The 15,139-nt window shown below is 40.2% G+C and overlaps 1 protein-coding gene across 9 annotated transcripts in view; it reads right to left on the bottom strand.

Annotated features, from left to right (window-relative positions):
• The window catches only part of LOC136872446 (photoreceptor-specific nuclear receptor), a 310,883-nt gene extending 298,217 nt beyond the window's left edge, over positions 1–12,666 (bottom strand). For 8 of the 9 annotated variants that reach the window (XM_067146265.2, XM_067146264.2, XM_067146262.2 and 5 more), the window contains exon 1: positions 12,502–12,666. In XM_067146265.2, coding sequence (XP_067002366.1) covers positions 12,502–12,577 — 76 coding nt within the window. In that variant the 5' untranslated portion in view covers positions 12,578–12,666. The remainder of the gene's footprint in view (positions 1–12,501) is intronic. The other variant, XM_067146258.2, reaches the window with a different exon arrangement.
• Between the last annotated feature and the right edge of the window lie 2,473 nt (positions 12,667–15,139).

The following is a 15,139-nucleotide window of genomic DNA, read 5'->3' on the forward strand; positions in this document are numbered from 1 at the left end:
GTAGTTGGCAAATAATGGGTTCGAATACCACTGTCGGCAGCTCTGAAGACTGTTTTCCGTGGTTTCATATTTTACATAAAACAAAATCTGGGGTTGTACCTTAATTAAGGCTACGATCGCTTCCTTCTAACTCCTAGCCATTTCCTATCCCATCGTCCCCAGATTGTAAAAAAATTATCAACTTCATTGACCTGTATTTGACAATAATCTATGAATGTGTCTGAGGTAGGCCTATCACTAGTAATGCCATTCCTTATGTAGACAGTTCCTGTTATGAATGGTGTGAAAATGTCGCTCGTACGGTTGGTTGGTGTATGCATTTCAGTGGGCATGGCAGATTGATATGTAATAACCTTTTTGGTGAAGAAAGCAACAGGAAATTACCTCGTTTCCCTTCTACACCTCTTTAGTGGGACCGAGGCCATCTTTGAAAACTGATAGCGTAGCTGTTGAGAACACAATTACCCTTCGGGCAAAGGCTACATAATAATTTAGTTACTTCAATGCTGCTAACAAACTAACCCGTAATACCCCTGTGAAAATCAGTTATTAGACAACCCATTCATCATTAGTGCATGCGGTACACTTATAAGTAGTAAGTACAGCGCTGGCGCACCGCGTACTGTATACTTCCCTTTACATTTTTAGATATATTCTAACTAGTTAAGATCTACAATCGAACTCGATAGCTGCAGTCGCTTAAGTGCGGCCACTATGCGTAGTTGGCAGATAATGTGTTCGAATACCACTGTCGGCAGCTCTGAAGACTGTTTTCCGTGGTTTCACATTTTACATAAAACAAAATCTGGGGTTGTACCTTAATTAAGGCTACGATCGCTTCCTTCCAACTCCTAGCCATTTCCTATCCCATCGTCCCCATAAGACCTATTTGTGTCTGTGCGCCGTAATACAGATTGTAAAATAAATTATTAACTTCATTGAGTTGTCTCTGACAATATGAATGTGTCTGAGGTAGGCCTATCACTAGTAATGCCATTCCTTATGTAGACAGTTCCTGTTATGAATGGTGTGAAAATGTCGCTCGTACGGTTGGTTGGTGTATGCATTTCAGTGGGCATGGCAGATTGATATGTAATAACCTTTCCGGTGAAGAAAGCAACAGGAAATTACCTCGTTTCCCTTCTACACCTCTTTAGCGCGACCGAGGCCATCTTTGAGCGTAGCTGTTGAGAACCCAATCACCCTTCGGGCTACGTAATAATTTAGTTACTTCAATGCTGCTAACAAACTAACCCAGAGATAAGTCAATAAAGTCACCTCCGTACAACCATCAAGAAACTTGGAGGGGTCGAAGGTAAATGCGTCCACTATCCGTATCCTCGTCTCTCGTGCGGTAGAGTGTTTAGCTCTACGCCCGGCCGCCTTTACCCCCCCTCACCCCACCAACCCAGGAATTAACCTGGTAGTCACCTCTGGAAGTGAAAATCTCGTTTCTTAAATTCATCGACTTCCTAACGAGGAATCGAACTCACGTCCTTCCGGGTGAATCGAGCACTCCTTTACTGCCTCGGCAAGGAAGCTCCTAACACTAAGATATAAACCATCATTATTTCACATGTTATCAAAAGCAAAGCAAAGCAAAGTCACCTCCGTACAGGCCATGAAGGCCCTTGGAGGAGTGGAAGGTAAAGACTTCCACCACTGTAACCTCGGCACGTAATGGGGTAGAGTGGTTAGCTCTACGCCCGGCCGCCTTTGCCCCCAGGAATTAACCTGGTACTCATTTTTGGTGTAGGCTGAGTGAACCTCAGGGCCATATGCACCTCCGGAAGTGGAAATCTCGTTTCTTAAATTTTACGACTTCCTGACGGAGATTCGAACCCACGTCCTTCCGGGCGAACCGAGCACGCCTTTACCGCCTCGGCCAGGCAGCCCCTTTCACATGTTATCACTGGACTGAAATAGGTCGAGTCTTTATATTAACGGGTAACAAAAATTGAAAAATGTAGGCTGATCCACGATGACAAGCATTTGAAATGAATTAACAATTAAATCAGTGAGAAATTAAGTTCAGAGAACTGCAGTAGACGGTATGAGAGCTTTATTTATTCTTGATATATGTATTTTTTAGTGTGTGTTATCCTCGCTGTACGCAGATTCAGCAGTCAGGTCAGGTGCCGGCAATTGTGTCAAAGTGTGTGGACTTTACGGCGGCACGAGCGTGGCATCACAAGTGAAAAGGGAGCTAGCTGGGAACACACCTCATTTTAAACCTATCAGCCGCACACCTCGCCAAGGAGAGGGAATGCTATACAATAAGTAGGCCTTGTTATGTAGGTGAGTAGGAAATTCTCAGGAATAGCTAGCTATATCTATCAAATCTTTCGGGGTCGGAATATGAAAACATAGTATCATATTTGATGATTTAAACTTCAGAAGGGGAGCTAAGGAAGTCGTGTGACATATTCCACCTTCCATTGTAGGAGATTCGGAGTGCGTATTTTGGATACAATTTGTCATTTTAAAGTTATTTTGTACTTTTAATATTCCAAATCTCTTCTTTAAAATAGTGTATCCAGTATTCGGGAGAGGGTGCGTTCGAACCCCACTGTCGGCAGCCCTGAAAATGGTTTTCCGTGGTTTCCCATTTTCACACCAGGCAAATGCCGGGGCTGTACCTTAATTAAGGCCACGGCCGCTTCCTTCCCAGTCCTAGCCCTTTCCTGTCCCGTCCTCGCCATAAGACATATCTGTGTCGGTGCGACGTAAAGCCAATAGCAAAAAAGGATGTGTATGAAATATGATGATATCGTAACTACAAGTGTGTGTTTTTTTAATAATTTATATGATGATTCGCACTAGATTTCTGCTGTGAGAAGACATGGAGGTCTCTTGCAAGACATTGGACTGGCTATTTTTTTCAATTTTTGAACGTTCTGTTCAGTGGTATAATGCTAGGTATTTACGTTACTTATGGGATGGTGTCTCTTAGGCCTTGAAAGTGGTTCGGTATTCTAAACCTTATGGAAATGATATAACCAAACTGGGATGTGTTGATCACGTTCAGAAACGTACAGCATGCAGACAACATTGCGACGACCGAAATCAAGCAAAAACCGAAAGAAACCTGGTGTTGGTAGAACATTAGAGGGAAAGAATAGACTGACTAAATCAGTCATTGATACTCTCCAATATAACTATGGTCTGTTAATCAGGCAAAATATTGTTAATGTGGAGGCAATAAGGAAATCTGTCTGGGCATCATATTTCCTTTCCTCATTTATTACAGTAATGAAAATGGCTTGTGTCCTTCGGGACCAAACAACTGGTGCAAATATAACAGGAGTAAAGTAACAGGGGAGAAAATATAACCATCCCCATAATGTCTCATCAGCTATTGTGGATGAAATCAAGCCAATATTCAGGGATCGTTCCGACAAAAAGTCTCCTGAAAATATGCCTGCACGGTAGGACGCAAAACCCAAACGAATGTGCCAATAGCGTCATTTGGAACCGCCTACCTGAAACAGTGTTTGCGGGTATCAATACACTTCATTTCGGTATATATTATGTTTCAAGTTGTAATCTGGGAAACATTAAAAAATGCAAAATTCTGCAAGTGTTAAGGTTGAATTTTGGGTCTCGAATTGGTGATGCTGTGTTGCGTAATGACAGAGTAAGACTAAGCTCTGCTTAAAATGTCATCAAAAAATTAGCTCTTCAGGCTACAAAAGGAAGCAGAGGTGCCAAGAAGAGACTTCAAGAGGAATTTGAAGGAAATCGAGAGAATCTAAGCTACGGACCTGGCATGCATTGATGTGCTAACTTTGAAGCCCATTTCCCGTAAGTTTACTTGTTTAATACTTCAGATGCATCTTCCCAGCCAATTCTGAATGTAGGAGCTTCATATTTGTAGTTCATATTTATGAATACCTCTTTCAACAGCTGAAATAACAGTTTCTTGTCTGTAGCCTATATTAGCAATTTTATTACCAAAATATATTTTGAACATACCAGAAACAATTTCACTAAATAATACATCTTCCTTATCTATATACTTATAAAATTTTTGCTTGTTCCAGCAAAAGCCCAAGTTATTAAACTATAATCTGTAAAAATTTCATGTGTCTAGCTTCCGTGGTTTCAGAGCGAAGGTATAATACAAACATCAGATTTTATCATTTTGTATAGGGCATTCCTTATCCCCCTTATTTTAAACTTTAGAAGAGGAGCTAAAAAAGTCATGTGACAAAGTGCATCTTCCATTATCCATACAGTAGACAGTAAAGGAACCTATGAAATTACCTCCCTCACAGATAATTTATTATTATAATCAATTATTAGTACACCCCGCGGCGTGTATTGGGAAAAGCAGCTACAGAACTGGCGGACCGAAAATATCCTCGGACACTCCCGGAACTAAAAGGCATAGTCCAAAAAGGAAAGAAAAAATCCCATTAGCGCAATTTCGTCTAAAATACTGTATACTACATGTAAACTATGAGCTTTAGTCTGTCCTTTAATGAACTGTTACGTGGGATGCATCGATCCCTTTTTCCCGGACAGAGAAAATATAATCCACGTCACTTGTTACTTACATGTCATTTCACCCGTTGAAAAAAAATTCGCCCTTGTTAGTTCATCCATGACTCAAGAATGAACTTCATGACGCAAATCCGTATTACAAACTGCACACAAGTAATTTCAATGTGTGATTTACTGTCGTTTACATGGTAAGAAGCAGTTACGTACTTCTTGTGCAAAATCGTATTTGAACGTGTCCTACATCCATTTTCAAGTTTGATAGGTACTCATGTTATTCTGTCAACGTTAGTATTTATATAAAACAAAATTATATCTAGTTTGTTCCCTTTTAGTGGCTGCCTAGCCGAGGCGGTAAAGGCGTGCGTGGCTTACACTTAGGACGTGGGTTTGATTCCCCGCCAGGAAGTCGAAAAATTAAGAAACGATATTTCCACTTCCGGAGGTGCATATGATCACGAGGTTCAATCAGCATTCACCAAAAATGAGTACCAGGTTAATTCCTGGGGGCAAAGGCAGCCGAGAGTAGAGCTGAGTACTCTACCCCATCATGTGCCGAGGTTATGGATAGTGGAAGCCTTTACCTTTCATCACTCCAATTACCTTCATTGCCTGCATAGAGATTACTTTGCTTTTTTTCCTATACGGGTTTGTTAGGTACAAGAAAGCGATCATCATCATCATCATCATCATCATCATCATCATCATCATCATCATCTGTTTACCCTCCAGGTTCAGTTTTTCCCTCGGACTCAGCGAGGGATCCCACCTCTACCGCCTCAAGGGCAGTGTTCTGGAGCTTCAGACTCTCGGTCTGGGATACAACTGGGGAGAATGGCCAGTACTTCGCCCAGGCGGCCTCACCTGCTATGCTGAACAGGGGCCTTGTGGAGGGATGGGAAGATTGGAAGGGATAGGGAAGGAAGAGGGAAGGAAGCGTCCGTGGCCTTAAGTTAGGTACCATCCCGGCATTCGCCTGGAGGAGAAGTGGGAAACCACGGAAAACCCCTTCCAGGATGGCTGAGGTAGGAATCGAACCCAGCTCCCGAAGCTGAGTAGACCCCGTTCCAGCCCTCGTACCACTTTTGAAATTTCGTGGCAAAGCCGGGAATCGAACCCGGACCTCCGGGGGTGGGAGCTAATTACACTAACCCCTACACCACAGAGGCGGACGAGAATTAACCACTTAAGAATAAAATCTGTCAACCCAACCAGAATCGAACCCAGGGACCCCAAGAACTTAAAGCTAGGACGCTGACCTCTCAGAAATGGAGCCGGAACTAGTCGATTGTATTATTTTGGCTCTTTCCTACATGCGTGCCCTAAAAATGTGTTTGTGATAGGGCCTATAAGATTTACGAATTTTGTTAAACAAATACAATTTGCGTTACGTCGCACTAATACAGATAGATTTTACGGCGACGATGGGATCGGGAAGGACTAGGAGTGGGAAGGAAGCGACCAAGGCCTTAATTAAGGTACAGCATTTTCCTGGTGTGAAAATGAGAAATCTAGAAAAACCATCTTCAGAACTGCCGACAGTGGGGTTCGAATCCACTATCTCCCGAATGCAAGCTGACATCTACGTGACTCAGACCGCGCAGCCACTTACTCAGTAGCGTTGTAATTTATTTACAGTTCACATACAAGCTAAACGCACAAGAATAACCGAGTTATTCTAGCTCTGTAACCGCATATACTAACTTGCCTAATTCCACAATATACGAATTTTTTAAAAGTGTTGTTGCAAATACCGTAATTACCTAGTTCTAAAATATATTATACATTGAAAAACTTGTCGTATCCATTTTGACAGATCAAAGCTTGTCCTCACCTGCATTTAAACCAACATTATTTATTTATTTATTTATTTATTTATTTATTTATTTATTTATTTATTTATTTATTTATGTATTTATTTATTTATTTATTTATTTGTTTATTTATTTATTTATTTATGATCTGTTTAAAACTAACAATTCTTGTAGATATAATTGGTCGACTTGTTCAAGCGCAAAAATGAAAGTCGTAAAACGATATTTCCCGGTTCTTCAAACAAAAAATGAAAAATAATGAAATAGTGCTACTCAAATGTCGACTTATATCATCTTTAATTAGTGCCCTTTTTTTATTTTGGAAACTGGTTTCTCTAATTCTGCATTGAAAAAAGAATAAGAATCAATCATGAAAATGCTCGCTCTTCTGTAGAGCGAGTTGGCTACGCGGTTTACTTCACGTATCCGTGAGCATGTATTCCGAAGGTGATGGGTTCGAACCTCACTGTCGGCAGCCCTGAAGATGGTTTTCGGTAGTTTCCCTTTTTTATACTAGACAAATACCGGGGATGAACCTTCCTATCCCATCGTCGCCGACGTAAAACGATGAGCAAAGGAAAAGTACGTATTTGGCCTCGAGTCTAATAACATGTACATCTGTGTGCGCTGCCGAGCCTACGTGGCTCAGGCGACACTGCGCCGGCCTGTCACCGCTGGGTTCCGTGGTTCAAATCCCTGTTACTCCATCTGTGACTTGTGCTGGACAAAGCGAACATGGGCAGGCTTTTTCTTTTTTTCGGGTACTCCTGTTTTCCGTGTCATCTTTCATTCCAGCAACAAACTCCAATATAATTTCATGTGTCAGTCATCAATCATTGCCCCTGAGGAACGCGACAGGTTTCGGTAGCCGGCACAATCCCTATCCTCGCCGCTAGATGGCGGCGTCACTCATTCCATTCTTGATCCCGCTGTATGACTGGAAACAGGCTGTGGATTTTCATTTTCAGTCTGGAGGAACTCTGTAAGTCATGTTAACCAAGCGGACGTAGCCATAACGACATAGTGTGTATTTTTATAACATTAAGGCCTATGACATTCTTCCGCTCATGAGTGTACAGGGTTACCAGATACGGAAATTTTGCTCCAAAATTAGAATAATATTTACTTAGTCATTGGAAGAATTTTTTGAGGAATAGTAGGTGTGGGGAAAGCGTTGAAGAATTTGGCAGGGACGTTGTACGCCGTTTCGGCGAAATGTTTGCTTCGATTTCTTTCATTCATTCTTATTGAACTGTTAACACCCATGTTAAGATCAAATAATGACACACGATGACAATAAAATCATTTAACTTTGAATTCATGAAGAAAACATCATTTATTCTTATTTATTTAATAACAACTGACCACAATATAAATTGATAATTATTTAACCTCGAATGAATGACAAATTACGTAAGTTAGTTGTTATTTATTTGTGCTTGATTGGTTGTTTCGATTGTTTGTTTGTTTGTTTTTTGTTTGTTTGTTTTTTGTTTGTTTGTTTTTTGTTGTCCTTTTTACGAGTCTAGAATATTTTTATTCCGTGGTCTAGTGCATATTAGTATATATGAACTTCCTAACAACAAATATTATAAATCGGGTAGTGTTGGAGTGCAAGTTCGAAGTTTTGTCAGATACGACTGACTTTCTGTGGAAGAGGGAGATTAGCACGGTGCCTTATCTCCTCGTTTTCCATCCGTTTGGGTGAGATTCGAATCCAGTTAAATTCTAGGACATATTTTCTACCTAAAAATGTACTAGCCTCAAGATAATCATCTATCCATGTCCCAAAACAAGACATGATGGCTCTAGCGTCCCCAGAAATGACGGCGATAAGCTGAAAAATAGTTCGGTTTATATACAGTAGATAGCCTCGGACTTAATGGTATGCTGACCCATCTTTTTTTCTGGAGTGTGATTCAGAAACGTCTACATTAAGGATAGCTGCTGTCAGTGATTGATTTATGAATGATTCAGCTTCTCAAACGTAATACAGAGTGTCATTTAACGCTCACGGAAACTGACATTCCTGTGTGTTCTTAATACCCCATTTAATACACCGTGTTTTCTATAAGGAAATAACAGTGAAAGATAACGTCTTGACTACTTTTTAGAACAATCCTTAGATACTGTCGTTAATTTTTATCATCACTACATAGATACTGAAAGTCTACACTGAAGAAGTTAACGCGAAATCGCCACATCTCAATGTTCAATTCATTATCCCAACAGATTCTACTCAAAGAAATTTACGGAAGTACAAACGCGAGTGTGTGGTTTCTCGCCAAGTCGTTTACGATTCGAGTCCAAGTCAATATAACTTATATGGGATTTTAAAATGGTAAATGCGTGATCATGTGTGATATCCCGTTGGTTCGGAATTCAAATTAAAATAGAGAGCCAATTGCTCTGCCCACGACATCAACAGTCACCTAAAACTTTATAAGCTAGAATGTATTATTTATGTGAGTAGACCTATTTGATTGTTATTTTCTGAGAATATAGTGTCCTAGATAAGTAGTTCTGAGAGCTCCTTAGTCGAATTTCATATTATTAAACATGAAATTGTAGAATCGTCTTTGGTGCAATCACGCGACTTAAAACTTATCTTAATTTCATTACTGTTAAAATAATTTACGAGAATTTTATTTAATTGTTCAAGATACTAGTAGGCCTAAAGTTATGTAAATATTTCTTATTTTTTCTGAAGTTCCTGATGAAACAATGATGGAAAATAATCTGAAGAACTATATTCTCATTGCCCTGTAAAGATGAAAAGAATTCAATAGGGGGTACAGGTAGCATACATCTGTATGTAGGCTACTGAATATTTTCATTGAGTATTAACTATCTTACTGAAGGAACAATGCCAATAATACATTGAAAATGTCTTCACTAATAGGCTATATTACTTAAATATTATAGAATATAGCCTAAAGTAAGGCTCTTCAGAGTAATTACGATGTCTAGATGCCGATAAGGTTACATTCAAAAGTCGTCGTTATTAAACGAAGCCGAGACGTCAAGAAGACCTACCCGAGAATATTAAGTTACAATATTATCCGTTATAATGGATTTCAAATGACATATTTTATGATGTTATTTGGATGATAACTAAAATATTATGCTACATTCACGCTTGAAATAATATTTTACAAATGAATTACACTAGCCTATAGTTTCTAAAGCACATTGTCAACATATATGGCCTAGGCCTAGGCCTACGTTATTTCAGAAACTGAATTAGCTACAATACTTAATCAAAATCATAACCAAATGAAGATAACAATTCGCGGTGGTAAATTACGTAGTATCTTATATCGTCCCTGCCGGGACAAAACCTCCTACGTGAAATATTTTAGCTTAGAATTTTGGCCGGCAAGGTTCTGTCATCTAAGATGCAATGTTGTGTGAATATTGTGAAGGCATTCTCGCTCTTCATAATGTATGCGCTGCGGGTCAGTATGTCTCCAAAATACTATCACACAGGAGGTTTTGTCGCGGCAACGACGATATGTCGAATGTTACCACCCAATGTTTAGTCTAATATTTAACATACAGCCTATTGACTCTAAACTTCCTTCAGAACACTTCTACGGAATTAAATTGGTGAACTGTCACAATGCAGACTATATTTTAAATTATCATATCTACATTGCACGTCGAACAGCAATGGTACAATGAGGTCTACCAAGTCCTTCGAAATTTCGGAAAATCTTTCGGTAATTCAAAATATTCCAGAAAATTACGGACACATGATCCATGGTCGCGCATCAGCGCAAAACATATGTTAAATCCCTTTCAAGTACCGTCAGTTTTAAGACAATCTGAAGTGCCGACATATTTAACCATATCAAGGAGTGATCCCTGGATTTTAATTTGGCACACATTTTGTGTATTAAGGATATGTCCCAGGGTGCGAACTATCAGGCATCATTTACAAGGGTACAAAATTGCCTTGAAAATAAGTTATTTTTAAATGTAACTGACTGTGCTTGGACAAAAGCAAACTTACTACGTGATTCTCAGGGGCTCTTGAGGGAGATATAAGATCCACTCGCTACAGGAGTTTCTACGTCTCTTGAAGTAGGCCTATACCATTTGTCAGAAGGGTGGGAGGAAGCCTATAATTAAAGTCATGCAATTTTATATACCAGGGTTAATTGTGTGAGTACTTAGTTTCCAGTCCGGCAAAAGCATGACTTTCTCCAAACCTTTTGACTTAATCTTCAGAGCACTTCGAATCCTGTCTTCCAAAATTGTATTTCTAGAGGTAGCAACACTGAATATAACATAATTTTATTTAATATTTCCTTCCACCGTCCTGGTAGACTATTAGTATTAGCCTGACAGCTTTCCGCCTGGTCTGGGTTCATTCCCCAGCTCTATCACGGATTTAGGCCTACAGCAGGTCTTTGAGTTTGAATAGCATGCACTCAGTCACTTGAGTGTAACTGGGGAGAGAAGAACATGAAGAAAATTTCACTCTTGTCTACTCTAGAAGTAGTTTCCTGTGTTTACACCGAGATGATACCTAGGGTATAACCACGGCAGATTTCCTTCCAATTTAGCTCCAATGAATCACTAGTACCACTTCCAACACCAGAACTTCACAATATTTGACACTCACAAAATACACAGAGCTGTTGACTGCGACATCCTAAACCACTTGAACAATAATGTATCTCCATGACGCTTCTTTAGTACAAATAGGCGATTAACTAAGAAAAGTTTCTTTCAGGAAGCCATTTTACTCCAAAAACATAAGTAAATTTGTGTTCAGATTTATAGATTACAGAAAACCGCTATACTTTTAAAATTAATTGCCGGTTCCACAGTCTATGTTTTAGCATCTTTAAATAGCAATTTAAACAGCAGTTATTAATGGAAATATTGCCTCTTGTCAGGGAAGAGTTATTGGATGCTATCCAATTACTGTCTGTAGTTTTGCACACAATGCAGATATAATAACAGATGAAATAATGTTAGGCCTATGTTATATATAATTATGAGCTAGTGGTCAACCATTATTTCAGGACTATAAGTAGGCCTATGCGATGTCACCAGTGTCGCGAAAAGAGATGATTGAAGCTTAGCAAATGTGAATAAAATATAAGGTTATTAGGCCTACACTTGAAAAGCTTTTGGTTAGTAAGTTACAGACCGGTACTGTAAGTCTACTTTCCTTTTGAGTAACGTGCCAATATAAGTTAGTGTACTAGGCCACACCACGTGTTGAGTGAATGTAATAAGACTACCTCAGTTAAATATTCGACCTGTTCAGTTCAGAGGGTTCCGGGTTCGATTCCTGGCCGGGTCGGGGATTTTAACCTTCATTGGTTAATTCCAATGGCCCGGGGGCTGGGTGTTTGTTCTGTCCCCAACATACCTGCAACTCACACACCACACATAACACTATCCTCCACCACAATAACACGCAGTTACCTACACATGGCAGATGCCGCCCACCGTCATCGGAAGGTCTGCCTTACAAGAATAGAAATAGCCACACGAAATTAATGTATCTCAGTTTAGTAATATGGGAATAGTTCTGTTGAATAAAAATAATTCTGTGAATTCACTTGGATACTCATTAACTTAAATATCCTTTTCTTTAAATCAAATGCTCCGCAATTCAGAATCGCGGTTTCAAGACTAAATATATCCAATGTATTACAGAAAATATGGTAAATATTTTCTCTTAGTAACTGAAATCAAATTAAAATTACAAGTTTAGAAACAGTACAGTATTAAATTTAAGATAGTCGTTCTTTGAAACACTGTATAAATATTGAACAAAGTAAGATTGTATTTCGTTAACAACGTGTCAAATAACTTGTTCGATATCAATTGAAAATAAATAATAAAAATAAAACACATTTGTGATGGTCCTTGTTAGTAGGCCCACTGTGTTCTGAAGCACTAGGCTACATAATATTACAACAAAGTTAACATTTCGTAAACAACAGGTCGAATAACTTCTTCATTTGAAAATAACAAGCACTTATTAGAATTGCAATATAACCTTCGCTTACGGCTTAACGCACTCGCATGTCTTTCAACTCTGCTGTGTAATTGTTCATAGTTTTAACTTACACATTTGTATCGAAAAGCAAATCTAGTTTGACGGCTAATACTACACTGTTCAGATTTAAACATTAGTCTTGTAAAGGCTAGAACTTACCACGACCGTCGCTGGAGTCTTGCTCGATCGGTGTCCCAGGGCCTCCAGCTACTACTGTAGAGCTTGGCGTCTCCATGCGTGCGGTGCTGGTGACTGCTGGCTGGCTATTGTGAACGGGCACGATTCTTGACTACTGCCAGCGCTGGCTTAATCTGCGCGCGACAGGCGCACGCCCCACCCCCCACCCCGCCCTCTCCACCCCCGCTAATTGCGTGATAGCTCGGTGACAGCCATTCACTTCACCACGCCAGATAATAAAGTCGCTAATGTACAGAAACTAAACATTCAAAGAAGAAAATGTACTAAATTATTCATGTATAAAGTTTCCTCCCCCTACCTCAGCTATCCCCTTTCTCTCAAAACCTTGCTCACATCTCCTCTTTCGCTCTCTTATTCATATAAAAAAATACACATATATACCTCTTAAATAAGGCTGCTATCGGAATCCTTCTTCGGGTGTGGCTTATTTCAACTTTGTGCGTTTGGCATGTGATGTCATCCCCCCTCTCTATTTCGAACTAGTTCGCTGAGGAGAGGGGTTGAAGAGGCTTGCAGTCGCCCTATCACAAATAATGTAATCGGCGAGTTCATCATTGATTGGTTGACGCTCCAAACACGGCCTAATCCCATTGGTCGGTTCTCGTTGCCGGCTGCAACTTGATGTTGTGATCTCATTGGCTCACCGAAAAAGCAGTTGGGTAGCAGGAGGCGGGAATAGAACGTTGGTGCGGGTGGCGGATACGGTGGGGAGCGGTGGAGAGAAGTTCGCCAAGCTGTGCTGGGAGATGAGGAGTGGGGGTAACAGGCTTAATTCTCATTCAAAAAGCTTCCAGCGTAGCAAAGTAAATGTGATTTCGATCCGCAGGGGCTCAAGACGTACATAAAAATAAAAGCAAGAAGGAGCAAATCAGGAGGGTTAGTGAGGAGCACGAGGGGGTTGGCGGGGGAGGAGATGCAAGAGACTTGACGCAGCGCCGGCCCTGGATAACGACGACGCTATCGACCGTCCCAGACGACGCCGACGCCGGTCGGAATGGCGAATAGCAGTTACAGCCTTCCAGATTCCATAATCCCCATCACAATTTATAGCCATTGCTCGGCTATTCCATCAAAAGTATACCGTACTATACACGAACGGCTGTGCTCGCAAAAGAACTTTTCTTCCCCGCTTGGCACCGCTAGTGTCTGTTGGGATGAGATGGGATAGAACAGCTGGGACCATGCCTCGACTCTCCACACCACTGTAGGCCTATGTCTCGCAAGAATGATTGCTTTACAACCCAATGGGAACAGTAAAAATGTATGCCACGAAAACTTCATAGACGAAATATGCTTAGCTAACCTCGACGAGCACAAAAAAAAAACAAAAAAAACAACAAAAAAATGTTTTAAGAAAAGATCATACTGTACAGGTCCTACCAAAAATTTAAGGACACCTGCATATTTCATGAACATTACTCCTGTCCTTAAACTTTTGATCTCAGACATACGACTTTTTTTACATGAAACTAGAATATTTAGAGAAACACTTGCTGAAACTTTAGTTAAAATATCACTCTTTGTTTTGAAGTTACTAATTTTTTTGTTTATAGTAGTTTGAAATAGCTTTTTTTTTAATACTTGAGGAGATCTGGACAGTAAATTATGTGGATTACATTAATACTGTACGTATCTATTTTTGTGTGTGTGGAGAACACAGGTAGGCTACCTATAGAATATTTATAATTACAATAGGGCAAAAGGAATAATGTTTCCATCAAAAGAAAATCCTCCGTTTTATAGCTCGCAACAGAACCACAGAAGGAGGTCAGTAAACAAACATTTATTTTATTATTTATTTGTAATTCCTGCAATGATAGGCTGCCTAAATCTGATAAAGTATGCTATAATACTTGAAGAGTTTTCCGTAGTTAATCCTTCTCGTCTGCAGTACTATGGAGGTTATTTGTAACAATTTGGACGGAACCTTTAATGGCCAAGACGGGTAAATCACAGTATAGATTCTTGGGAATGCCCACACGTTTGGAAAACTCAACTATTAATTTTCATATGGTTCCTCTTGCTCCGATAAAAAGTCCTACAATTCTTATACAGGAGATGTTGTATGATTCTTCGAAGTAGCTGATGGTTGGTTCGTAGATGGTTCGCTTCTCCGCGTCTACCTCTGCTGGCTGACTGGAGTCGATCTCACATCTAAGGGTGGGGTCCAGAATATAGGCCCTATGCAAAATCCTTCACCTTGGCTGGCCAGGAAGAACACTCAATCTACTGAGATCGTTTGTGGTACATTATGAAAATGAAAACCTACAACCTGTTTTCCAGTCATTGACCGGGTCAGGGATGGAATGAATGAAGTAGATATAGGCTATTAGTACGATGGGTTCGCCACTCCCAAAGTGATTTATTAATGACTGATAGATGCAATGAAATGAGAATGGAGAGTGTTGCTGGAATGAATGATGACAGGGAAAACCGGAGTACCCGGAGAAAAACCCGTCCCGCCTCCGCTTTGTCCAGCACAAATCTCACATGGAGTGACCGGGATTTGAACCACGGTATCGAGCGGTGAGAGGCCGACGCGCTGCCGTCTGAGCCACGGAGGCTCCCCTTGTGGTACATTATATTACGTTATAATTAT

This window comes from Anabrus simplex, chromosome 4, assembly GCF_040414725.1.
Source record: "Anabrus simplex isolate iqAnaSimp1 chromosome 4, ASM4041472v1, whole genome shotgun sequence".
Lineage (NCBI taxonomy): Eukaryota > Metazoa > Arthropoda > Insecta > Orthoptera > Tettigoniidae > Anabrus > Anabrus simplex.